The sequence below is a fragment of the Pieris rapae genome, chromosome 6 (genome assembly GCF_905147795.1).
Source record: "Pieris rapae chromosome 6, ilPieRapa1.1, whole genome shotgun sequence".
Classification (NCBI taxonomy): domain Eukaryota; kingdom Metazoa; phylum Arthropoda; class Insecta; order Lepidoptera; family Pieridae; genus Pieris; species Pieris rapae.
This window is the reverse complement of record NC_059514.1, coordinates 6,459,317-6,486,316: the sequence shown is the minus strand read 5'-3', so window position 1 is coordinate 6,486,316 and position 27,000 is coordinate 6,459,317. Positions and strand designations below refer to the sequence as shown.

The window sequence follows — 27,000 nt, the reverse complement described above, 5'->3', positions numbered from 1 at the left end:
GAGATCATTTAAAACAAAGTGCGTATCAAATCGCCACGAATTTCACGAAATCAAACGGAAGCGAATCGTTTGAGTGGTTGCTCTAGTTGTGAAATGTCAAATAATGTCTATAGAAATATCTACTTTATATTACAAAAAGTCCATATACCGCTAACTATAGATAAATGCTATAAAAAATCTAATTGCACAATTCGCCACTAAATCGATCAGTGCTTGTTGACGACGACAAATTTTTAGACATAATGTTAACATTAAAATAGTAAATATAATTACGAAACTAATCCTGCGTATAAATTTATTTAATATTCCAATATAAATATATATAATATATTCTAAAAACATTTTAAAACAAATTCATTTAATGAGAGACGGGTCTTGTCGATAAAGCATAGGCGATCACTACAAGCAAGAAGTTTAAAAAATATTAATGCATGTAAAACCTTAGTTATGAAAATATTGTAGAATTTTTATGTCGTGCACTTATTAGCTTATTAGGAATATATTTATCGTCGATTAAACAGCTTAAAATAAAGCTAGTTTCGGTACGTCACTTAAGCGTCTGGTGCATGTTTATTATCAACTCACCATTTACTTCAAGTGACATAGATTAACAAACGACCTTGCAGACGTCTGTTTTGTTTCAATAATAAGGTATTAAAACGCCGTATTTATCTTCCAATATTTCCGTGCCTTATAATTATTATTACATACATATATATTATTATAATTGACTTTAATTATATATAAATTATATATTATCATAATTATAAAATTTCATCCGATATAAAGTTGAAATATTATTTAAAAACATGTTTTTAATGCCACATGATCACATGCAATTATATTGTTTTTATATCCAATGGTTATTATTTAAAGTCAAGTAAGTAATTCAGTATATAATTATCATAAGGTATCACTTAACATCAGGTGAGCGTCCTGCCCGTTTGCCCCCGGTTCTATAAAAAAAAAAATCTTTTGCGTACTTTATGCGGAATTTGACCAGTCGGAGCAGCATCTTTACTCTAATGAGACACGAAAACATTGCTATTTACAGGTAGTAAAACGGAAAGACCAATCGTTTCGCGTGTCTGTGATTAGACTATATATAGCATTAACCAATCACAAACAAATAATACTCGCCTTTTTAACTTACTTAAATCCCAATACGAATTATTTTTCTATCTTATCTGGTAAAATTCAAACACCGGATATTTAATCAACGAATTACTTTAGTTAAAACATGCAAGTTAATTGACTTTGACAATAACCAACAGCTATTAAAATGCAGAGTTAATTTATATTGCACTTTTGAACTTTATCGTGTAATTTGAAATTTTTATGAGGCGTTTATGACGATTAGTTGTAGTAACATAATTTAGCACTTAAATAAATGCATATTATTATATAAGTTGGTTTTATATTCAGCTAATCAATTATATAAATATAAAATTTACCTCTTAATCAATTAACATTTCACATATACCGCTTCTTAAACGAGTAATTTATATAGTTTTGTTAAAATAACATTCAATAACATTATAAATTATAGACTATGTATTATAAATTATAGACTATGTATTATAAATTATAGACTATGTATATATTATTATTTGTGAAATAAATTTCCTATATCTATAAATCTTTATGTTATCTCATCCTGAACTACTTTAATCCAACATTTATTTCATCGTTTAGATGAAATTATAAAAAATTCAAATTTTTAATCAATTCACAAAAATTATTGAAATACCCGACATTTTGTTCAGGTGTGTGAAATAGAAGCTTAATGATGCAAAAGGCATAATTACACTATTTAAACTACAGACTGCCAACATTCACAAACAACTTAATGATCCTTAACTAGCTTTCACGCTTTTACAACGGAAATAGGAAATAAAAGTCATGTTTTTTTAACATGACTAAACGATTTCTGATTTTTAGTGTTTACCTTTTGATTTTTCGTATAATGATGTTGAACATATAACTTCACAAAAAGGCCAGGCAGTCTCATAAGTGATAACTATTCAACAGTCACTACCGGAAGGCACTTCTTAGACAGTGGGGTAAGGCCTTTAAGCTAATTAAGCTTAGGGCATAACAGCATCACTGTTCGAAGTTTGAAATTAAAAAAAAAACAGTTATATTTGTTTAATTACACGAATTTATTTCCTACTTATATAGGTCATGTGAAACGAAAGACCAGATCTCTGTTTATGGGGAATTTAAAACCTGGGATTGTTTAAAGTATAATATTTTTAATAGCGTGCTTAACAAGAATATTATACTATAAACACTATTATATTGAATTAAAAACGGAATAATAAAAGACATCTAGCATATTTTATCTGAAGAGACTCTCAAGATTACCATGGGCATATTGAGCGTTGAAAGTGATCGTAATCCTAGTACTATGCTAACCAAAAACATGAATTGGTTGCGCAAATATTACCGTAGCTATTTACATGAAATATTGCTTCAGTCATGGCAAAGGGTTCGTTTTTACAATATTTTTCATAATCGTGTTAAGAGGGAATGGTACGGTTGCTACCAAACGAATGTTACATCGATAAAGGACATCATAATCTTAATCAGTTTTAACAACCAAATGGATGCTACTAGATTGGTAAACGGTCTTTTGGCAACAATATATTATTAGAAAATCGTGATAAAATTAATAAGATCTATATATATATATTATATAGTGTATTACAATAGAGTTCAACGCCTCTATACATAGACGACCTATAAGCCTTTTAAAAGCTTTGTCTATATCACTTTGCATTTAGGCGTACGTTCATAAATATTTCCGAAACAGTGGACCAGAGATCAGAAAGAGTGGACCTATTACGTACTTACTTTTAAGTACGTAATCGGGGAGACCTAATACATATATTAAATAATACAAATCTGTAAGGCCATTTAGCATTCAAACATCATTGATTATCTGACTGTCGCTTTCATTTATATCAATCATAATGTATTTTTTGTTGAGTTATGCAACAAATTGAGTTGTACTACATTTTTTATACAATAAAATCGTGATTATGTCACGTTATTGATAGCGTACGCCAGAAATCGGAATATCGATTAGCCATGGACTTTCGCAAGATTACAGCATTAAAATGTTAAACGTTTTACAAAAACTTTAAATTACTTGAAAAACTTTAAATTACTTACTTGAAAATATTAAAGTACGGGGGGGGGGGGCATGCATGACTTTATGTTAACTATATGACTATTTAACATATATAAGGAAAGCTTTAACTAAAACATTGAATAAATTGGCACTACTACTATATGTTTACCTTCAAAATACATTATTATTGAATGTAAGTAAATGAGAATTGTGACTTTTTAGTCTAAAATTTCAATGAAACTTTCACGGTAAAACTAATCCTTATTTTAAATACGAAACCAATTAATGATTGCATTTATTTCTCCTGATATTTTCTCTTTTGCATAATTGTCACTATAACTAAAATACATGCCAATTATTTTAATGAAAACAAATTAATACAAGTATGATAATAATATGACAAGTAATGAATCATTATTAAGTTCCCAGCCTCACAGTATTAATTTCATGTCAATTCTAAGCTTGCATTTAACCTATTAGCTGCGCTGCGCATGATTACAATATGATAGTGCAGGGGAATGATGGATGATGTCTGTCCCCTGGCCGGTGACAGGAGCGTCACGTTCTCAGTTAGATAACTCGAAAGTTGCGGTTTTGCATCGTCCCAGCAATTTATCGTGATCGAGCCCGCTTATTGGTAATCACGGCCAGCCATTAGCCGAGGCTTTAATATAGATATAAATTACGAAAAGTTAATTAAAACGCTTATCTAGTCGCTTCGGCACGACCGCGAATATTGGACAATTTATTGGCGAAAGGTGTCGTTTTTAACGTGTGTCGTTGATTTAGTGACTTCCCATTTATTCTTGTAACAGTATTTGTCGGGCTACAATTATTAACGACTCTTAGTTTCGTTTGAAATCTGCAATAAAAAACAAATATCTATCTCCCAAGCAGCCTTGTCATCATACATTTAAATAATATTTAATTTTTGTTATTTTCAATCATGTAATCGTATAAAAGCCAAAAGGTCTTTCGTTGATGTTGATTAGACTATTACATCAGATAAGTGAGTCTTGAGTAATGTCATTGTACATTCGATTATGGAATGTCCATTTCGATACGGAAATGCATTAGCGCGATAACTGTCATATCTTCCGTTACTCTGTCTATACAATGAGGTGACCATCTTAGCATTGCAAGTGGTCACAATTCTCATGAGATTGAATGAATTCCATTGACATTCTAGAAATATTTATGAAATACTTGTTTCTAACAGTGTATACTTTTTATTACGCTACATATTTGACTCATATAATTTTCAAATTTTAAAAACACATAAAATTTACATATATATATTAAAATTTGATCAAAAATAAACTATTCTTTTGTGTTTTTGAATTCGTTTAGAAATATATATCTACAGAATTAAAGACAGTCATATAAGCCACATTAAATATAAGAAAATATACATGGCCAGACTACCTTCACAAATCGAAATAAGTTATTTCAAATAATGATGACAGGCGCACATCAACTAAAACTAATTACATAAAACTTGTCTAATATAAATACCATAACGTGTAATCTAAAATAATTTATTTGCGCATATTATCTTTCATCGAGCTAAAATAATTTAACTAATGATCGCACATAACCCGCGATTATATCTCAGTTTTTTGTTCTAAATCTTTGCGTATATAAAATTAACTTGAACACACAATCGTGACTTAAATGTGCTTAATGATCGCATGTGAAAGTAAGTATTGTTAGTTTTAGAGTTAATTGATATTTTGGCAAGTGAAAGTGTGAGTTACTAATTTTAACTGCGAAATCTCACCGCGAATTTAGAGAATATAGTAGGATAAGATTAAAATTGGTGCGATATCACCGCGAAAGCAGCGTGTGAATTATTATCACTCTGGCTAACTGAAAACTAAAAATTCATTATAGTTTTTTCTTTAGTCAATAAAAAAATTATTTTTAGTTTATAATTTACGAGTAATTACTAGGTTTTATTGAGCCTGATTCATTTAAAGACGTAGATGCACGACTCAGTCAAAATAAGCATTGTCTCACCTAGAATTAAACTAAAGCATGCCATATGTGTTAACCACTAAGGCAGGCGATAATTTTTTTTATAGAACAGGGGGAAAACCGGCAGGAGGCTCACCTGATGTTAAGTGATACCGCCACCCATGGACTGTTTCATTTCAAAATCCTTGTAATTGTTGATACACTCTTATCAAATTAAATGTTACTTACATTCCGCTGTAAACATAACAGAATGTGCTCCAACTGTACAAAGGTTGTATTACAACTGTATTTACTCAGTAAATATTATATTTAATATCATAATTAGCATACAGATTATACCAGTAGAGCGTGCTGTAACAAAATAGCAAGAAAACCGTCAGTTATCTGTCAATACCTATCCGACTATTTACTTCAATCAAGTGGAGGCTGCAATTAGAGTTTCTAATTGAGGCCTCGGTCCGGCCGACGTATTAATTCTATCGATATTCCTGAGATAGAATTGTGTGATACACACACTCTGTTTAACTAATTATTTTAAATACGAAAGACTTGACTCATTATTAATAGCCTTCATTGTGATTATGGAATTTACGTGTAAAACAACATCTCCAAAATTAATGATAATTGTTATAAATGTTGATATTACCAGAGACAAAAGATATTGAGTATCTAAAACGATTACATCGAATTGTTAAAAAATATGGACATGATTTCATCCAACAAATATAGTTTTAAAAGGTTTTTAGTTCGATTTGATTTTATTGAATAAACCATATTAAATAAATTAAATTATAATAAAATTAATTAATTACTTTTGATTCAACTCCAGGGCATTTAACCCGAAGGTTCAGACTTTGGATTCCATTGAAAGAAACATGTTTCGCCTTAGATGATAATCAAATTGATTGCCATAAAAATAATAAATATAATTATATTCGTTTATTTTGACAAAAAGAAGCAAATTCTGTGAGACAAAAGCTTCAAAAGCAAGAAAGCTGTGTGGTGCTTGAGTGGTTTTAGACGCGTGAAAAAGCCCATTTTGATCATCATTGTACCGCTGTCTGATGTGAAAGTATCAAGATGGGGTCGTCGGGTTACATTTCAAATGTAGTTTTTCATAGTTTTTTACTTGATGTTTTTGTCATTATGATGAATCAAATTTTCACTTGTCCACTAGAGAGAGTTTATTAAAGACTATTGTGTAGCGAGTTGATGTAAAATTTTGTTTTATTGAATGTTTAAAATCAAAGTTGACCCTACAGGCAGTACGCAGTGTTGCTTTTTATAAAATTGCGCATAAATTACAAGTTAGTAACAGCTTATTAGCAAAATAAATAATAATATTTAAAATATATTTTAATACATACATTTATATTTAAAAAGATAATAGGTAAGGTATACCCTATCTTATATACCTTATGTGTGATTTATAAATAAATAATAATCAAGTCCTACAACCCGCCGAGATTTCACCCCAGTCTGCATCCGTTTATTTGATAATTTTTAATTTCTAGACAAGTCTAGATCAGCTCTCTGTGTCATATGCCATCGATTTTTTATTTCAGATGCTGAAATAAATGACAAATTCTTGTAATAAAAAAGTACGTTTATCATATTAGTTGTATATTGTTCGTGGTTTGTAAATAAACCAGTTACCCACACCTAACAAACCGAATTTAACCACAACTACGAGTATTTGTTTAAACTTGTTTATTTCCAAAATAGAGATTGTAAACACAGTTGTGAACAATTTGATATGAGCGGAAGTTCGATGCGTCTGCGCAAGGGTCGTCAACACGTCCACAAATAGTTCTATTAGATCAGCGGATGGTATTTGATACTATTAATATTTCTATCCTAATGTTAGAAAAACAAAGGTACTAAGTGAAACCTTTAAAAAATATGGAACGGTTAAGCAATTACCACCAAATACCAAATAGGATAGGCCAGGCATAATAACATCTTTTAAATTCAATAAACTTACTAATTTACTCACCCTTGGTTTTAGTGACACAAAAAAGGTTTTGCAACCATATTTTTTAACCTTCCTTAAAAATTTTCCTTTTGACCATCTAGATTGTTCTAACGAAGATTGTATCAATACAGACAAGACTTGTTCGCCTACTTTAAAAGAAGCATGTGGCTGGACTGCAGAGATTGGGTTCTCGTCTCTCTAATTGGACATAAGACCTCATCATTCATATGTAGCAATTTTCAATACATTTTCTTACCTTAAACGGTCCTTTTAAATTTAACACTCACTCCAATACAAACAACAAAGGAAAACACTTGTGGCTCGACTACATCTTATTAATTTAAATCTTACTTACAACATCATCTTCAAGATGATAATTCACGGGACCACGTCCACATTGAGTTATGGGCTTCTATCCGGCAAAACAATAATTGGTTAAGCTAAGATTTAATAAGATAAATATGTCTGCCCCAACCCTATTACAAGACATCACTACTGTAAGCAATCAAAGAAATAAACAAATAAGTTTGAAATTTCAAGTATGCTAATTGTTGCAGTTCAAATAAATTATTACTTTAATATAGGCGTAACTTTCCCTCAGTAAATTTTAAACGCAAATTAACTTACTTATTTATTAAAATCTAAATGTTATAATAATTACCGTAATATAAATGTATCGTTAAAAGCTATTTACGTATAAGATCGGCTTTAAATGTTTCATGCGCAGAATTCACAAGTAGGAAAATGTCCAATTAACGCCAGAACTGCATTATATTTAATGTTTAATCGAACGTGTAATCACATCAAGGATGCGGTTAATTAATAACATTAAGGACATGTTTTGCATATATTTCACCTGAACATTGTCTAATTAGTTGACTTATCTATGAATGAAATAGCATACCTATCATCCTCGTCAACCCAAAGTGTTTTTAAAAATTAATTGGGTAAATACAGTATTTATAAATAACTAAGAATTATATCGTTTAGAACAACCGTACCGAACGTAACCGAACAACATACCGGTTATATTGACCAAAATCAAAGCTGCATGCAAGCTGGTACTTAAAAACCACGTCATCGGCTGTTACGACTATCGGTTTTTACGACCTAATATAAGTAGTCCCTTCGATGTCATTATAACATATTTGACTGTACTAACTTTCCATATTCAGGGCGAGCCTGACGCGGCCTTAAAGCTTTTTCGTTTCATTGATATTTTAATAAACCTTCTGCAAAGAGTTTAGCTGCACAGATACAGGAAATTAGCAAACATATCAGGAAGCCTGACATGTGTTGTAGAGTGGACATATGGACATCTCGAAATAGACCATCGCAGTCACTAAAAGCGGCTAGGCATTTCTCAACATCGTCTATTCGAATTTATTCATATAAGAAATATATTACAGCTATCTGAATATTTTACGTTTTTCACTGCTCATTCACGTCGATTAAAAAACATGTCACCTAAACAATCAATATGTAATAAATATAATTATAACAACAAACAACAAAAAAATTATCCATATCGGTTTAGTAATTATTATACTAATAATGATTAAAATATAATATTGCAATATTTTTAATATTTAAAATTCGGAAGTCAATTATCATATTGATTGCATTCTCGAGACCGCCGCGAAGCGCAAACTTTCTTATCAATGTTGGTAACTTAATGGATTTCCATCGCCGGTGGTCTTCCTGATAGCATTATAATACATAAGCTTTTCTTTCGCAACCAATGTTGGTCTACTCAAGGCAGCTCTATCTTTAAAATACAGGGCTACTGTGTCACTATGGATGATATTCCACCAGACTAAGCGCGAACTACGACAGTCTGACTGTATGTATCGATTTGAACATTTAACTAAAAAGTATTTCTTTTTTTTTAGTTAATAAAAGAGATATAGATCCATGAAAACTAATCCCACACACATACATTAAAAGTCATTTTAAATTGTTCTATTACATTTCTTGCGTATATTAGGACTTGCAAGATCCATGGAATAGTATATTTCATTACAAGTGCGGAAAGCCTGTCATTGCAACGAGTTCCGACGAATGTCTACCCGAGCCGAGGCGCAGCCGAAGGTGAGGGTTGACAGTCGGAACAAGTTGCAATGACGGTACCGCACGTGTACTGAACGACTATTTTTAATACAGTTGCGAAAAAATAAAGCAATTTAATTAAACTATTTGCTTTTTTTCTATTCTCTCTACGGAATAAATTCGTTGCACGTAGATATGTAGCGACTTATATGTTCCCGGTAAATTGTTGTCCGAAGCATTTTATGCAATTATACTGCGTTCGGGTGGTATACATTCAAATAAAATATCGTCGAAATTACTCATTTGTAATCACATGTACATCAAGTGCAACAAATAACTCAACTCGAAAGAACATTTTTGGAAAATGGCGCCAACCGCAAAGAATATGAGCAAAGTTTGTTTTTTCTTTTCTTCACCCATTCTGGGTAGGCAAAGGGAACTTGGCCCATACAGCCAATTCTTCAGTAGACTATTTTTATTGAAAGAAAACCAAATCTAACTCATTGAGTCCAATCATTAAATCTGATATTTAAACAAATAGCTATAGCTTCTTTTTAAAATATTTGCATGAATCATAAAAACTTCTGTGATTTTTTTTAGTAAAAACTTCGTGGTTAGTTTTTTCTTTTTAATATATTTTTTATTGATATGAAATATAATAAACCTAACCTAACTTATAGAATCTAATTATTAGTAAACTTTTTAAAAATACGTATTTGCATATATTATAAAATTCTTTTTAATATTTTTTTAATTGATATGAAATGAAAAGAAACCTAATCGACCTTATTGAATCCAATTATTATAATATTTAGAAATCATATATCATAAAAACTTCTATGAATCTTTTTAATAAAACCTTCGTGGTTGGTTTTTTCTTTTTAATACACATTGTTTTGACAGTTGGCAAAGAAAACGCACGAGTGCGGGAATGGCAAAGAAAAAAGCACAAGTGTGTAATAGCCCACTTTCCGAACGCTATACCTCCCTGCAATATGCCACTTTTTGAGCAACTGTATTAAAAAAGCCTTTTATGTTCACTTCTCGCAAAGTCAAGTTACACAACATCGCTAATTGCTATCTATTTAACCGGTCTGCAAACATTAACAAGTTAGCACCCAATAAAATTGTAATTGGCTCCAAATTACGAACAATAAGTGAAAGGGTTCCGAAATACGCGTCCCGAATGAAACTAATATTTTCAATCCATAAATAAACCGTTATTTCATGTAAAGGATGCATTAATACGTGACGGAAATAAAAACAATTACGCATAGTACACTTTCCTATATTCAACTTTGGAACCGCCAATAGAATATGTAATAGTCAATATTCCATCTGTCATTTATCATGCATCTATGTAATGTCAAAAATGACATGTCGTAAGCATTTTCTAGCGGTTATCTGTGATATCCCTATTATATTAGAAGAGCATTATGTGGTACTAGACATATTATTTAAGCGCAATTTATCCATTTAAAAGTTAAAATTGTGACACATACATATAAGTAGTCGTGTCTGTATGCCTTCAACATTTTGGTAGTATGGAAATACACAATGTTAGTCCATCGCGTAAAAGAAATCCAAGGCATCACGTCAAAGTTTTGACGCAAACTTTATTATTATCCGGAGCACTTCTATGGCTTTAATATTGAGAGCGCGTCTATCGCGAGTTAATATTCCCCTAATGCAGTTTGAAAGTGCAATGATGCGAAACGGTGCATTAGTGATGTGATCTACATAATTGAATGTATTATAGATGCGAAGAATATTAAACCTATTTTTGTATAGCGGTTAAGTTACGACATATCTGAGAATCTTATTTAATCAAATAAATGTATATTATCTATAGAATTTATAGACGACCTAGCGGTCATAAGTAAGCGTAACAAACACATTTAAAATTTTTTTTTATTCAGTAAGATAATCACTATAAAATTCTAAATTTATAGTAGATGATATGACTAATTAGATTGACTTATATCACGATTATATTAATCAATTTTAAGGAATTGTCAACTCTTTGACACTTGTAAAAGCTCAACAACTACTTGTAGTGGAATACGGGCTTAACTTCCCAATTACGTGAATAAGGCTGGCTTTATAAGGCTATAGTATGCGTGGGATGTGAAGCTTCTACGTACAATCGTGATTCGTCAATGTTTTAATGTAGATCGTGATGTTATTAGTATGTTTGACTGTTTGGTTTTCAATTAGATGGATACTTTCTTTTTAATTGATTTGTTTAATAAGTTTCATTCATGTTTATATAACTATTTGTTGATAAGCATAATTAGTATGAACACTTAATTAGTCTAAATTACATGTATTTTAAATATAACTTTGGATATGGAATGCATAAGAACGATAGACGAAACTCGTAAATAAGTTTACTTAATACTTTTTACATCGAAAAAAAATCTTTAAAATTGTTTGAGTTATCATGGGTTTGCTCTCTACAACTGAGACACATAGAAATATACAAAATAAAATATTTAATTAAACCGAACAAAAGATCTAACCCAAGAAGATCTATTAATAACTCGAGCACAGATGGCGTTTCAGTCATTAATTTTCATTACAGCCTCGACTGTAACAACACGGCAATTTCCTCCATAAATGTATTTAAATAAGTTGTTATTTATAACTTCTATTTGTCTATGGATCTTCTCGAATACTCCCTTGTTACTGTGATTTGGTATTCCTGGCATTATTAATTAGACGGAAAACTAAATTTATGCAATGTCTTATGCATTCGTTAGCGGTCAGCGGTGAGGCTTTGAGGCGAAAGTATATTTATGCCGTTATATGGATTTACCATTTAACATTAAAGAGGTCTAACTATCCAAGGACGTCAATACTATTGGTTTCTCTGGTCACGGAGGACAAACAGATTATTCAAAGTCTATAAAACATAAACATTATTTGCTCTGTGCGGTAAGTTATAGTGGCAGTAGTAGTTATAGTTGTAATGTTTTCCTAACGGTAGTATAAAACAATAAGGCGATTAGAAAATAAAAAGTTATTACTGGATACTTGTATGAGTTATTTACTAACTATTTATGTAAACAGCCATCTATTGTGTTCTTACCTGCAAACAAAGAAATAAACAATTAGAATAAGGTCAAAATTTTAAAAGTGTAATTTCACCTCACTTTAACTTTCCCTTAAATGGCATAATTCTAAGGCTTTTGTAAAAATTCTCTTGTTTCTATATTGCTCCACATTTTTGTGTAGAAAGCAGTTTTAACAGATAACATATAGCAAAAGCTATAGCTTTTGCTATATGTTAATATCTCTAAGATTTTTTCAAATGTTGAAATAAAAAATAAATATTAGTTTGCAGAGAATGATCACTAAGTAAATTCAAAGCCTTCGTTTAAAGGAAATTCATTAATAAAGCTTTTTATAAATATGACGAATACTTAAATGATTCTAATCCTTGAGATTGATTTGCCCCAGGACAAACAATTTGTATTAAAAACTTGGCGATTGAAAAGAGTGGCGGAAAGTTTCTTGCCCGCTCTACGCCCTTGACTTGCGAACTGGTAGTAAATGTAAATTTACAATTAATTTTTTTGACGTTCACTATTGTACCTGTTTACCTAGATAAATAATGATATTTTGATTTGATTTGAAGATGAATAAATATTAAACCATTCATTTGCCAAATTTGTCAGGCAAAACTTAAAAAGGCTAACTAAAAGTAAACGTTTTTATTTAATTGCAAAAACATGTACAACAAGACTAATAATAATTACATGTGAATGTACTTTAGCGACATGTTTATTTAATCAATAAAATAATATTACTTCCTTCTAACCCAATACAAATTTTATGTTTAAACTTTCTACGTACGGTAGGCCTATTAGGTTAACATTTAATATCAATATAAATTGTAATTAGTTTGAATGAAATACTTTTGCGTTTTATACAATTCAAGTCTATAATCTATACCAAAGGGTGCATTCTTATCGTTTCAGTCACCGGAATATTTGTATAATTTTTAACAGGAGGCAAATGGGCAAGAGGCTCATACGATACCTTCACCCATGGAACCCACATTCCCAGAAGGGTCACAAGTGTGCCTGTGGCCTTTTTTAACGTTGCTATTGATAAACGTTCAATTTAATTTAAAAAATACTATACTATAAATGCTAAAATACCAAAGTGCATACGTTACTTGTAAAATTTACATATAACACGGGCGTTTACTGTTTTACTTGTTATATTTACTTAATTTTCGCTAGTATACCTATAATACCAGAAAAATAATGCTATTATTTATAAGATTGCACGATATGGGAGGAATATTGTAGGTAAGTTGATTTTATGGTTTGCTTTATATATACAAAAATAAAGCGTTTTATGTATCAGATTCATGATTTCGACAAAACCGTTCCTATCTTACTGATCATCACTGAACTAAAAACCAAGACAATACAATCGTAGCCCTAACATAAATATCGTGAAAGGAAAAAGATGTAGTATGTATGTAGGTACATATCTTCAAGATGACGGCACTAAGATATTAACACTATACATATACATAATATGTATATATATATATAGTGTTATAAAGTGATTTAACTAGAGCACAAATCAAATTTAAACATACTTTATTCGTGTAGGGTAATACGGCTAAATGTACACTTCGTCAGAAAAATAGTTCTTAATTTACGTAACAATTTCTCAAATCAATGGCGTACAACGGGCGAGAATTAGCAATAAGGTTTTGTTTTTACAGACTACTAATACAATAAAAGTAAAAACTCAGAGTGCAATCGTGTAGACTGTTAGTGGAAGCCATTGTTCAAGAATACGCTTCTTCAGTGAACAAAAACCCAACTCAAGATCAAGATAACCTCAATAAACGTCAAATTGGGAATGCGCAATACGTCAAACAATGATTCTTAACAATCACCGGAAGGAGCGTGTGTACTTTTGATTTAATGCAGTGCTGATCCATCGATCTGATTTACTGAAGGCAATAATAGCCCTTTTCCGTTGTAAACTTAGGTACTGAGTTTTCATAACGTGAAAACTTAAAACAAATTTCAAGACTAACGAACCATTCTTTAATTTCAGCCATCACGTTGGATTATTTAAGATTCAAATAAATACTAATAATACATAACCTTATATTAAAATGTATGAGAAAATACTTAAATAGTGTCGAAAGTTCGCCACTATTTACTCACTTAACTGTATGGAATTTGGCGGTATTTTTTATATAAAAATTATATATGACTGTCGTCTTTGTTCATGACAAAAATTAATTTTGCATTGCATATTATAAAATTTAGGTTACATTTCAATTATTTGCACAAAAAATGGGTTAGGTACCTAGGCATGAACTTAACACTTTCCTACGTCTTCGATATGTGTCAATTGGCTTTTACATACCCCGTTTCGTGCCAATATTTTCTCCCTCAAAACGATAACCACAAAAACTTAGTTCGTATTTAGTATTTCACTTAAAAAATGTATGATGAAACTCATAAGAATGCAAGCCACCGAGTGTTATTGATGCTTAGACGCTTTCAGATATTTCTCCAACACAAACAATAGAATAACATCTATACATAAAACTTTTTCAAATCTCTTCGTAAAATCATTCTCATTTACCAAATAGGCTATTACCAAACAACGCTTACAATCTAAGAAGATTCAATCTATTGGTGATTCAGCACTTTAAAGTAATATAATAAATTAGATACATTTACGAAAGACTCTCTTATTTATAAACACTCCCTTTTAGTTTCGACATTCTTAAAGTAGAGAGTAGAACATTAGCCACTATACTTAAATTCTTGTCGAGAACAACAGATAACATCTAAAACTCATAAATAAGCATTAGCAAGTACAACACAGATTTACAATATTATCTTAAAAATAATCAAAATCTTGTCTTGATCATTGTATTGAAAACATCTTACATCATTCTGTTGAGATATTAAAAAGTACAAGAAACAATAAAATTTCTCAATTTGTTAATTAACATCTATACGTTGACAAAGGTTTTCTACTCGTGTATAAGTGTGTAATAAAAACCATCCAACCCATTCAAGTCAATTACCGTGTTTTAAACAAAGACGGACGTACATAGTATATTATGTACGATTAAAAAATCAACAAAAATCAACCATTCAAACGTAACGGCACAATGTAGTATTGTATGCCTAAACAATGGATAGGAATCAAAGCAGACAAATGGGATTTAAAACAAATGCCACGCGTCACAGCAGGTACATTTCACCAAATCACAGTGAGAACGTGCCCTTTCATATTATTGCGATGGGAAAGTACAAATGTCAAAAATCGCATAACACCCACTTATAAAGTTCCCTACGAGTATGTAGGGTGAGATGCAGAAACAAAACTAGTGACTCCTATACATCAAAATACGTTTTTAATCTACGAAATTCAGACAGCGTTTTTAGTCTCGTGTATCTACCCTTAATGTATTCAGATTGGGTCACGGGTTGGTCAAGACTGATAAAAACATAACCTTCGAAAAATAATATGAAATTTAACATGTACAAACCAGTCATTCTTCGTTTGAAACACCCTCTGTCCTGAACTTACACATTTTAATGTTTTAGGTTTTGACATTTTAGGTAAAAGAGCTAAAACGAGTGTTTTTATACACACGTGTTATAAATTCAACCCTCGCGTTCCCTTCTCTCATCAAAGACCTCGTTAGGGACGACTGTATGTACTTGATACTCATTGCCAAAAATAGGAAGGGGATTTGTATACATCGCACAATGATTATGTATATAAATATCTAACATGTTAAGAATAAGTATCTGTTTCAGAGACGAACATACTGGCAAAACGAAGCTATCATTTCCCCGAGACTCAAACAAAGCCTGATTCTGAGCATCTTCGAAACAGTAAAACTTGAAGCGTTTGAACATTGCATGAGAATTCTTGCAACTAACAATGTATTATAATTTTTATGATAGACGTATAAAACTAATCTCCGCTGTGATACCATTTTCGTGGAGTAATAGCTTCCTCGAAAAAAATATTTGGAGCAAAGTAATAAAAACTAAAACGTGTCTCATTATCCCATCTGAAACCTGTATGAGTGAGAACTTTTCTAGGAAAATGGGATCTGACGCAATGCGCCATTTCCAAGCTCCCCCGACGATGTATCAAACTTCGAGTGCTCATTAGTCAACCTTCAATGAATCTCACACTAATCACAGTCACGGATTGAAAGCAATACATTTCTAAGTATGTATTCTATATCGATATGCAAAGAAGCAAAATGAGGAAAGGAATAGAGATCGTACAGTCAAGAATGTGCGATATATTTATTAAGTCTACAACATCATACATATTACGAAATCTACTGATAATTTTATAAAATCTTCTATCTAATATGTACGACAATATATGTAAACATAAGTTTTGCAAAAACTAGGAATTAAATAAATACAATTAAAACACATACCTGTACAAGATAAGACAAATACAAAATAAAATTACCACGAATTTTGGTACTTAGAGCAGAGAAAAAAAATCATCAGCAAAACAGCGAATTAGGTTCGAGAAAGGCACCCAACAATGCTTTCTCTAAAACTGATCAGCCCTCTACCGAATATATCCAGCTCCGGATAAACTGGATATATCATATAAGAAAAATTTAAAGCTTCAAAGTTCGTTAATCATTTAAAAGTATTTTATTATAAATCATGCACATAGTTAATCGTTTCTTAGTAGTGACAGTGGCAGTTGGAGGCAGTGTAGTTTAATAATATGTATATATATAATATGTATATTATAATTATATAATATGAAAGGTAACAAACACGGTACTATCCGTAGTCTATATACAACTCCTTCAAAAGTTTAGAACAAAGATATAAATTGTAATACAGTTGTATCCCAAAACGTATTCGGACTAACACGCACTACATAAAACTCCAATTGATATCGGTTTTATATCTCTAAATAGTGATAAAATAGAATCGCTACTTAAAATATAGAAGGATAAACGTTAAGTGTGGGCTTTGAGGGCTCGTTACAGCCCACACTATATATTCTGTACATTTAAGGCATAACCTAAGAACTTAACTGTAATTTTGCTCATCTATAAAGCTCAATTTTGTTATACGCCCACGTGTAGCTATCAATGCTTCAAGCTGTAATAGCCATGACAATTAATTGTTTTCAATAAAAATTGTTTTCAATTATTTATAATACGAAAGATCAATTTCTATTCGTTGTAGGCACTTAATATTAAATAAAGTGTCTTTTTGTGACTCAAAAACCGTTACTACTACGACTTCTTTATCGATTGGTTAAAGCAAAATAAATCCGTCATAGGACATTTTGACATCTGTTTGTCTAAAGAAAACACTTTTAAATGCATTGAAGCTATGTATTTATTATAAATTTTAAATAATTTAAAACTTTTCCGACGTTATGTAAATACAGATAACAACTTTTCCTTCAGCTCTGATACTTTTTGACATTCAACACCTTATGTCTTTAGTCGGTAAATTACGCGAAACGTGTAATTATAACTTTATAATAATACATAGCGTCAATCCGTAAATAAAATGTTTTCTTTAAATATATAAAAGTTATGATAATTAAAGGCAATACTATCTGTATTTCTAATTTTACTGAGTAAATGATTGAGTCAATATATAATAATTAAAGGCCCTACAAAGATACAATGCTTTGTTATATTGAATAAGTGAAACCCAAATCTTGGCTACAACACAATTGGCAATTAATGACGAAGCAAAAATGAATCCATTAACTTGCTACTTAGACAATTTAACAACAAAATTATTATCCGTTAGAAAAATTAAACTAATAAACTCAAAAGTGAAAGTTTTAATGTAAGAAACTGCTATGTGTTATTTAACAAAATACATCTTAGCAATCATGGAATAACTAATGTCACGTACATAACTTACATATGTAAAATTATTTTGCCTTAAATAAGAGTAATCTAAACATTAAAAAAAAAATAATGCGTGAATCAACACGAGCGTTTTCGCATCGGTCCAGTGAGCTGCGTAAATTTTCATAAAAATCTACTGCATTTTAAATAGCCCGTAGATACAACGCATGAGAAAGTTGCACATTACAATAACTGTACTCGAACATTATGTATGCCATGATACACGGTAATTAAGAAAATATTACATAGTACGCACATTCATTACTAAGACAATTTGGGAAATTTTACGTTTCGCTATTATGCGTGAGTCGTCACTTTCTTGGAATGTATAATACATAGTAGAAAAATATAAATATAGTATTGTTTTAGTATCGAATCATTCAAACTGCATATTCTTTACACATAATGAGTAGTTCACTGTTTTTGTTTCTGTCAATTAGGGTCTATAAAAATTGTGCTAATATAATATGTAGGTACTTCATAAACTTATGAATACTACATTCACTGTATGTAACTGACCAAGCTAAATTAAAACGCATATATTTAACTCTCAAAAGCTAAATGACTTACTCGTTTTTCTACAAACCCGCTTATTGCAAATAACATAAATATGTTGGTGAGAAAAACTATTATTAATTACAAGTCATAATATCACATATCACCTACCTCATTATAACTAAGTTAGCCTTAGCTACGTTTCGTGTTTCTTAATCTTAATTTTATTATATTAATTTGATTTTAAATGTAGAAAGACTGAATCGACTCATTATGAATGTTTCATTCAAAATAAATTTAAATCAAACAAGACAGCGAAATAAATCATTAAAACGAGACTTTCGGATTACTGCGGAATGATAAATACTCATTTTTATAATTAATCATATAAACAAAATTCGGTTTTAAAATATTACTATTGAGTATCTTTATCTCAAGATATTGCATGTGTGTGGTAAGAAGATTAGCTTCATGCAGTAGTCAATTTATAAGACTTTATCGATTTCCTTTTCGTTACGCTCCATTAACTACTGTAGATATTTTATCGAATCGATAGTCTATTGATCCATCTTGTGGATAAATAGCGGCCATTTTGTTACGACATAAATACTTCGTGCTGTTGAAATCTTACAGGGTTTTTAACGAATACAATAATAAGTCATCTGAAAAGCGGGTAAATAAAAAAAAATATATACGTATTACAGACAGACCCCCAAAGTGTGTAAGGAAAAATAATAACTTTATAATTTATTTTATTTTACAAATGACAAAATTCTATAAAGCAATTCCTTTTTTTCCCGCCTTAAGCGTGCGTTCAAAAGTTGGCTCACTCTCCTATAATAATTGGTTGCAAGGAAATACCATCGATACTCTATTGAAAAGTGAAATCGATAGTAAAATTATATTCTGGAGAGATGTACTGCATCGTATAATTAATGTTATAATTACTTTACTATCTCTATAATCTACCTTTGAGGGGGCATGATTCTGATTCTGGCAATTTTATGGCAATTTCACGTCTGCTATCTAACTATGATGCAACTTTAAAAGAACTTTTTCTAAAACCGAAAGGTGAAATAAATTATTTAAGCCCTACGATTCAAAACTAAATTATTAGTTTGCTTGGTACTAACGTTAGGAACTATTTAGGTCTGCTAAATACAGTAAAGACATCTCACTTAATATTTGTGACCAATTAAAGGCTCTAAAAACATGCTTAAATTCTGAAATTAAAAAAATTTATTCCATTAAAGAACTCATTGAATTATTGCTAGTAAAATTCAATAGTCTTGCATCCAGTTTTCCCGAGGTAATCACAGCATGCTTTTTATTCTTGGCCCTTCCAGCTACAACCGCAACGGCAGAAAGAAGTTTTTCAAAATTAAAACTAATAAAAAATTACTTAAGAACTTCGTTGGGACAAGAACGGCTGTCAGACATCTCACTATTGTCCATAGAGGCAGAAACTTTAGAAAAACTAAAATCATCATCAGCCATAAATGATTTAATAAATCAGTTTGCCGATAAAAAGGCAAGGAGAGTGAATATTTAAAATTCGATTTTTATTTGTAAAATGGGTAAATTATGTGATAAATAAATATTACTTCTCACAATATTTGTTTTCTTTTGTGAAAAATCTTTACCTCCATATACCTAAGGGCCTCCAAAAAAATTTTATACGGGGCCCCGACAAGGCACGCTACGCCACTGGTTACAGACTACTATAGCACATAATTTTTATTACCGAAATAGGTGCTAAGGGTATCATATGAACCACCGCTTTGACGCGGATGGACGAAGCGCATCGCACGCGCCGCAATTCACCCGCTTTTATCTGCAAGCCATTATCGCTGAACCGTTAGACTACCGTCGCACGCGCACATCTTCAACTTAAGGCCCCCCGCAAATAAGTTATTGTACTCTTGAGCAATATGCCGTAACATCGTCCTAGATTTGTTACACAGGAACACACCCGAGCAAGTTCTTATGTAGATTTCTGTATATAAAATAATACAACACATTTTTCCTATAGATATCCAGGACGCCGGGTTACAACTATTGTAGTAGTGAAATCAGCCTAAGAGAGGATTAAAACATTGCTGCTTGCAACTGAATATATCATGAACCTATCCTACCCATGAATTATAGGTAAAATCAGGTTCCCCATATCTTATCCGTAGATGATATATGTAGTAGCGTTTGTTATCCGATATTTCATCTATTACAAAAACTAGTTATAACTTAATTAACAACATAGTTGTCTGCAGTCATCAACGTCATGGTTAGCAAATCAAAATGCTACTATAAACACAGTGCAAGTTACAACACACAAACGACAATTTCTACGTGCTGGCAATTAACTTTCAATTGCATTTTTACAGAGATATTTATCAATAAAATATAAAGAAAGTCATACTTTACGACTATTAAATACTGTGTTAAATTGAAATGTGTACAATGACAACTCGTACAATTATTTATTTAAATGATATAAATCCAGTGACATTTATGGAAATATTTGTGTAAATTTCAGTAAATATAGACTTTTAGAATATCCCATCTAATACATAGTTAAATACTTTTTACAATACTCAAATTACTTAATTCAATGGATTAACGGATACCATAATTTACAGTGAACTTCTGAATCTTTTTGATTAGTTACAGTATAACAAAAAGTAATTTAGAAAAATAACACTGACTTAAAATACCTGCCAACATTCTTTAGGTGCCCATTTTTCCCTTTAGAAATCCGTGAATATTCATCTCTAAAAACTTCTGAACCGAGTCTTATGGAACCTAGGCTGTTCTTAAGATTATAGCAGGTGTATTTTAATATAACCTAATAAATCAGTGGACAAACGTACAGATATACCTACCTACAATTACGAAATTCAGAAAAAATTTTTTCGCAATTCCATTCCACTCAAAAAGGTCAAAAAGCGAACCTCCCATTGATTTATAAATTCAGAAAACCCTTTTTAACGAATCTTTAACTCTTGAACAGATGATTAATAGCTTTGCAGATATCGAGCAATCACTTTCTTTATTTATAGACTACAATAAATATATCAATGTATGAAATATAATCGAACTGCAACAAGAAGTGATACCTACCGAAATGATTTACTCAGCACGATTGTAATTTCGATCCGACAATTGTGAAACTATCATTTAAAATGTTAACTAGTAAAGTATGAGAGAAAATCGTATTAAATCATCACAATTATTTCCTAAAGATATAACTTTAGTTAAAAGATAGCTATATAATAAGATATATATCTATGATATGATAGAAATCTTCACCGAATTATGTTTTTTCAGAATTTATTTCATTTTGTTGTATCTTAGACACATTCAACTAAAGGATTTATTTTCTAAAATAAATATATAATTATATTTATTATATAATATAATAACATCGCAATAACACAAAACTGAATAAAAATAGTATAAACGTTACGATGTTTAATAATAGAAAATAAATTGAATGTGCTTAGTGCAAATTTTAATAAACAAAGTTTATCGAACCCAATTTTTACTTCCTTAGTGTTGAACAATTCTTTAATAAAAAGTTTAAGAGCGAAAGTGGCACTTCAAATCTAACGGGCAATCGTGACCGAAGCGATTCAAGGCTGTCGAAAATTAACTGTTTAAAAACAAGTGCGTCAAAGTCCAAAAATGTCGATACATAACAGTTCACACTGGCCGGCTCTAATGACCTGTTTACAGGAATGCAAAAAGTTACCCGTGATCCTAATTTAAAACGACTTCTACATATATAGAGTGTCAAAGAAATAAAAAGAAGTAGGGTTTAAAACCTCTCGTCTCGCTAGAGGTACCTGGTTTCAATATTCTTATCAGTGTAATGAAAATTCCAGGAATGATTAGCAGTATGATAAAACAGGCGCGTTGCACACTCATGATTCATATTGTGTTCAGTTGCTCTTATCAATATTTCCTCTGCCGCAGATAAGTATTATATTAATCGTTGTAAAATTTTGCAAATAATATGTAAGTCTATTGGACAAGATGTACTGATTGTGTTTAAAATTAGAAAAACAGCTTATTCAGCCGATTTATTACGCATTTGTAAAAGCAATATATTACATGTTTTCGCTCAAAGGTTTCATTTAAAAGGCAAATTTCGTGTTTCGTCACTGCCTTGTTTCAACTACAATCGTTATATTAAACCTAATGCGGCATGAAAATGTAAATCTCAGCTATTTTGCGATGTCACGCGAACTGCGGCCTTGCTGTTTGGGCAATAATACCAATGTATGGCATTTACTGTTTCAAAGTAATTTTAGGTAAAAGTAACCGATTGTATGTATATGGGGAGGAGTTTTTAGTTTTTATATTTTGAGGCATAAGACGGGTCAAATAAATATTCTTGCGTCCTGCCTTGAGGTGTAAATACTTGCCACCTGATTTCTAAAAATTAGGAAAGTCTAATTGACCCGAATAAACTAAGATGCGTTCATTGCAACGCGAGCAACGAGACAACAGTACTTTAGTTTGAGGTTGGTCTGTGATATATCTCCGAGTCGATAGAAAATTTCCACAAAATGGTAAGGAAAAAGCACGATTTGAGGGCTTTAAATCCTAAAAATGTAACAATTTTTATTTATTTGTCAACCATATTATACCATAAAATCTTGAGTTACATTTATTATCACGTGTAAAATTAATATTGAGTATCAAACTTGGCAATGTCTAGTTTCGATCGTACTGATTTGGCACGGAATATAGCTTTTGTCTTTTCATTGATAAAAACTTATGGCACTAAAGTTTTGGCAGAGGATTACATTTTAACCTTCTTGCTTACGAGTAGTGTTTGAAATATCTACTCTTCTACAAAACCTTATCATCTTATTCACAATGCTCTTCCACTCGACCACTTTTCCGTTGAGTTATATATATCTAAAACCTATTGAAATTATGTAAATAAATTATATTATATAAACGTGCTGAAGACAGAAAGACGTGTCACGTCTGTTCACTATAACACCCAAACAAAAGAAATGTAAAGAAAAACAATATTTTTGTCTTTACAGCCCCAGGCTTACTGATCTAGTCTGCTTCCGTTTAATAGGTGCAAATTTATTTAATGAGATGTATGTAACTGCGGCTATTAGATGCACTTAGTTAACAAGAATCGGAAATGCACCGTTCACGAGGGAATTACGTGAAAGTGTGTAAACAACTTAAAGCATTATAGCACTTTAAAAAATGTTAAAGAGAAAAACACGCATCAAGAACATCATGAATTGCGTCTTACAAAAATACAAGGAAAGCTTGAGCTATTAACGCGAGTTTAAAGCGAGATTTTATAGTAGGTACTTTTAATCAGAAAGTAAAATTGAGTCAGTGTTGTATGCGTCCTTTAAAATATTTTGTTATTTTTGTTAAGTAAATATCGTGCTTAGGCGATTTAAAGTAAATTACTGAATTGTTTTCAGTTAGTAATAAAAAAATTGAATTACTCTTATTAGAACAATCATATATCATCTATAAAATAAACTTATAAAACAGCGTTCCAATTATACCCACATTAACGACTACATTTAATTTATCTCCAATAAAGTGATTATATTATAAGCATAACCTGCTCCAATTCCTAATGTATAGATATTCTATATCAATTTGTAGTAAAACTAATAAACTGATCAACACTCGGCTGTAGATTACCATCGATTTGACGTTAACGACAGCTCATTAAAGTAAATGTCACTACACTATCGCCATCAACTTAAAGCATTGGAAGCTGTATCCCGTAAGTTGTTCTACTTGCGTTACTTATATTTTTATAATGTACAATGAAGATTGAACGGTCGATTAGACGAACATTTAAAAATATTAATAGCCAGGTAAAAATAGCAATACGAATAAAAAAGAATACCACCTTAAGATATTAATAACTAACATTGACTAGACTTTCTTTTAGTCTGACTGGATCCAATAACAAGCTGGCGTAAGGATAAAACCACTAATTAATTTCTAATGTTTAATTAATCTGTAGTGTATACATAAATAAGTCGTCATATATGACGCAAATTCGAAATACCAAGTGAATATTTTACGATTCTCAACCACGTTTGCCCAAACATCGCTTAAATCAAACCTAGGTTATATGCTAATGGAAAAACTTGCACGCGATTATTGGCTTGTGTGTTTCCAAAAATAGATTACATTTACTAAATAATATAGGCTAATTAATTGCGACCGAAATGAAGGAAAAAGGATTCCAATAGATTTTGATCTTTTAAATAATAGTTTTTTTTTTCAGATTTAGCGCTCGTTTCTTAGCCTACTGGTAAGTCAGTTTACCTTTTTAAACATTTAGCGTAAGTTTTACCCTCGTAAGTCAAAAATACATTGGATTTTGACACACACAATCAATGTTTGTGCTTTTGTCCCGGCTCTGAATCTTATTATATTATATTTACTCGATTCAGAAATATAAAAAAATATTTATTTTCATGGGTTATAATGAAAGATCTAAGATTTTAGCACACATACATAACATAACTGTATGAAAATAAACGCGATGTTCAATTATTTACAGTTTACCAACTGCTTACTAATGAGCAATAAAACTGCGCCAATATACTCTGGAATAGACCTAGGCTATAAAAAGAATAACGAAAATAGAAAGGTATCCATGTACGTATAATAATGCTTAATTGTTAAGTCAACGTCGACCCCCACAATCTACCCTTACATCAACTCTTTTCTCAAACAAATGCTTAAGTATTTTCGGTTACATTTAAATAACAAAAATGCAAAACATATCCGTTAATCATAAATATTGCAGTACTTTTTACGAATATACAATACAATAATTGTTAAAAGTAAAATATTCAACGCGCTACGATTTGTTTTTCTAGCTTAATATAGATAGAAATATTTTTATATAGACAATTAACGTACTAAAAAAAATTATAAAATAATGTAATTTTTATAAATAAAGGGGCAAAGCATCTCTCATTCAATAATTTATTTGAGACGAAGTAAAAAAATTCTTAAAAATATTAAAATGATAATCAATAAAGCATACTGCCTAACTAATCCCACTCTTTTGTTACCCTTATTAGACTTTCTAGAGCTTTCGTAACGTGTCTACATTGAGTTGAAACTGAAAATGCGTGCGATCGTAGCGTTTCATTGCTACGTAATCAGCGAGAGTTCATTGTACTCGTACAAGCTTTTCCTGAATACACTGCTTTTCAAGACGGTTTCTTAATGAATTAATAACATAATACACTCAATCTTTTATGTATTAATAATTTGACCGGTGTTCCAAGCACTAGCGTTGTCCTAATTTAATATAAAGAAAATAAGCATCTTCCTCACAAAAGGCTGAAAAACTTAAACGTCCTAAAAAGGCTTACTAACTCACCTATTTTTTCCATGACCGATCTTGTAGAGCTCGACGTGCTTGAATTGAGCGTAAGTTGCCATTGTAATAACACGAGCTAACACTGAATGCCACTGCACGAAGATACAAACGTGTGTTCGCTGCACTTGCGGTCAGCTGACTGAGCGCGCGCGCCCGGTACCCTTGCTTAAGTCGATGTTGCCACCCTCCGCCCGCACGACAAAAGTGAACCGCGCATGCGCCGTTCGCTCGCGCCGCTTCCGCTCTTCCTCTGTTTAGGGTTACGCAGAACAAATTCCTTAAACGGCATTATACAGCTGTTTGTCTAGACTGCCAAATCGCAAAAAATATAACCCTAATTTTCAATACACAGTAAGGTTAGCTCTTGATGATATTCGAATATTCAGCCTGTACGCCTTATTTTACAACAGGAAAAAAAGAACTCAAAGACCATTAACATAAACATTTTATATGAGGATATTAAGCAAAACTATATTTGTATCAGTACGGAATCCTTGAAAGTGTTGCTTAGGTATTCATTTCTTATTTTCCCTGCAGCACCTGGCCGTAACATATGCTAACTATGAGATGACTAGTGTGAACAGATAGGAACTGGTTTGACGTTTACAAAAATGCCTCAATGATTGACGGAAAACAGGTATTTCCGCACGCGACAACTAGCTCATATAATGCCGATATTGCATGGATAAAAAGAGAATGCCAAGATAAGTGTATTAATTAGCTTACGTAAGTTATTTTTAATTATATTTAGTTAATAGCAGCGATTTACTTTCGTGGGTTTTGACGTTGATCTTAGAAAGTTTGACTTTATCGCTGAAAATCTACAGCAAATAAAAACAATTTTAAGTTAATATAATTAACTTTTTAATTAAAGACACAGGTTTTTTTAATAAACATAATCGGCATCCTTTAAATAATTATTGATTTAAAAAAGATATATAGGCTCAGTAATTAATAAATAATACTTAAAACATATATCGTACGTTACACTTATCGGTTTAAGCACTAAACCTTTTTTATAAATCAGTAAGAACTGA

At 31.1% G+C, this 27,000-nt stretch overlaps 1 protein-coding gene across 3 annotated transcripts in view; it reads right to left on the bottom strand.

Moving 5' to 3' along the window:
* LOC110992467 (microtubule-associated protein Jupiter) overlaps window positions 1–27,000 on the bottom strand; it is an 84,339-nt gene that overhangs the window by 17,283 nt on the left and 40,056 nt on the right. Inside the window, exon 1 of one of the 3 annotated variants that reach the window (XM_022258308.2) lies at window positions 25,964–26,133. The exons of the other annotated variants lie outside the window; for them this stretch is intronic. Coding sequence (XP_022114000.1) covers window positions 25,964–26,025 — 62 coding nt within the window. The 5' untranslated portion in view covers window positions 26,026–26,133. Of the gene's footprint in view, window positions 1–25,963; window positions 26,134–27,000 lie in introns of those variants that run through there. 3 annotated transcript variants of the gene reach the window in all.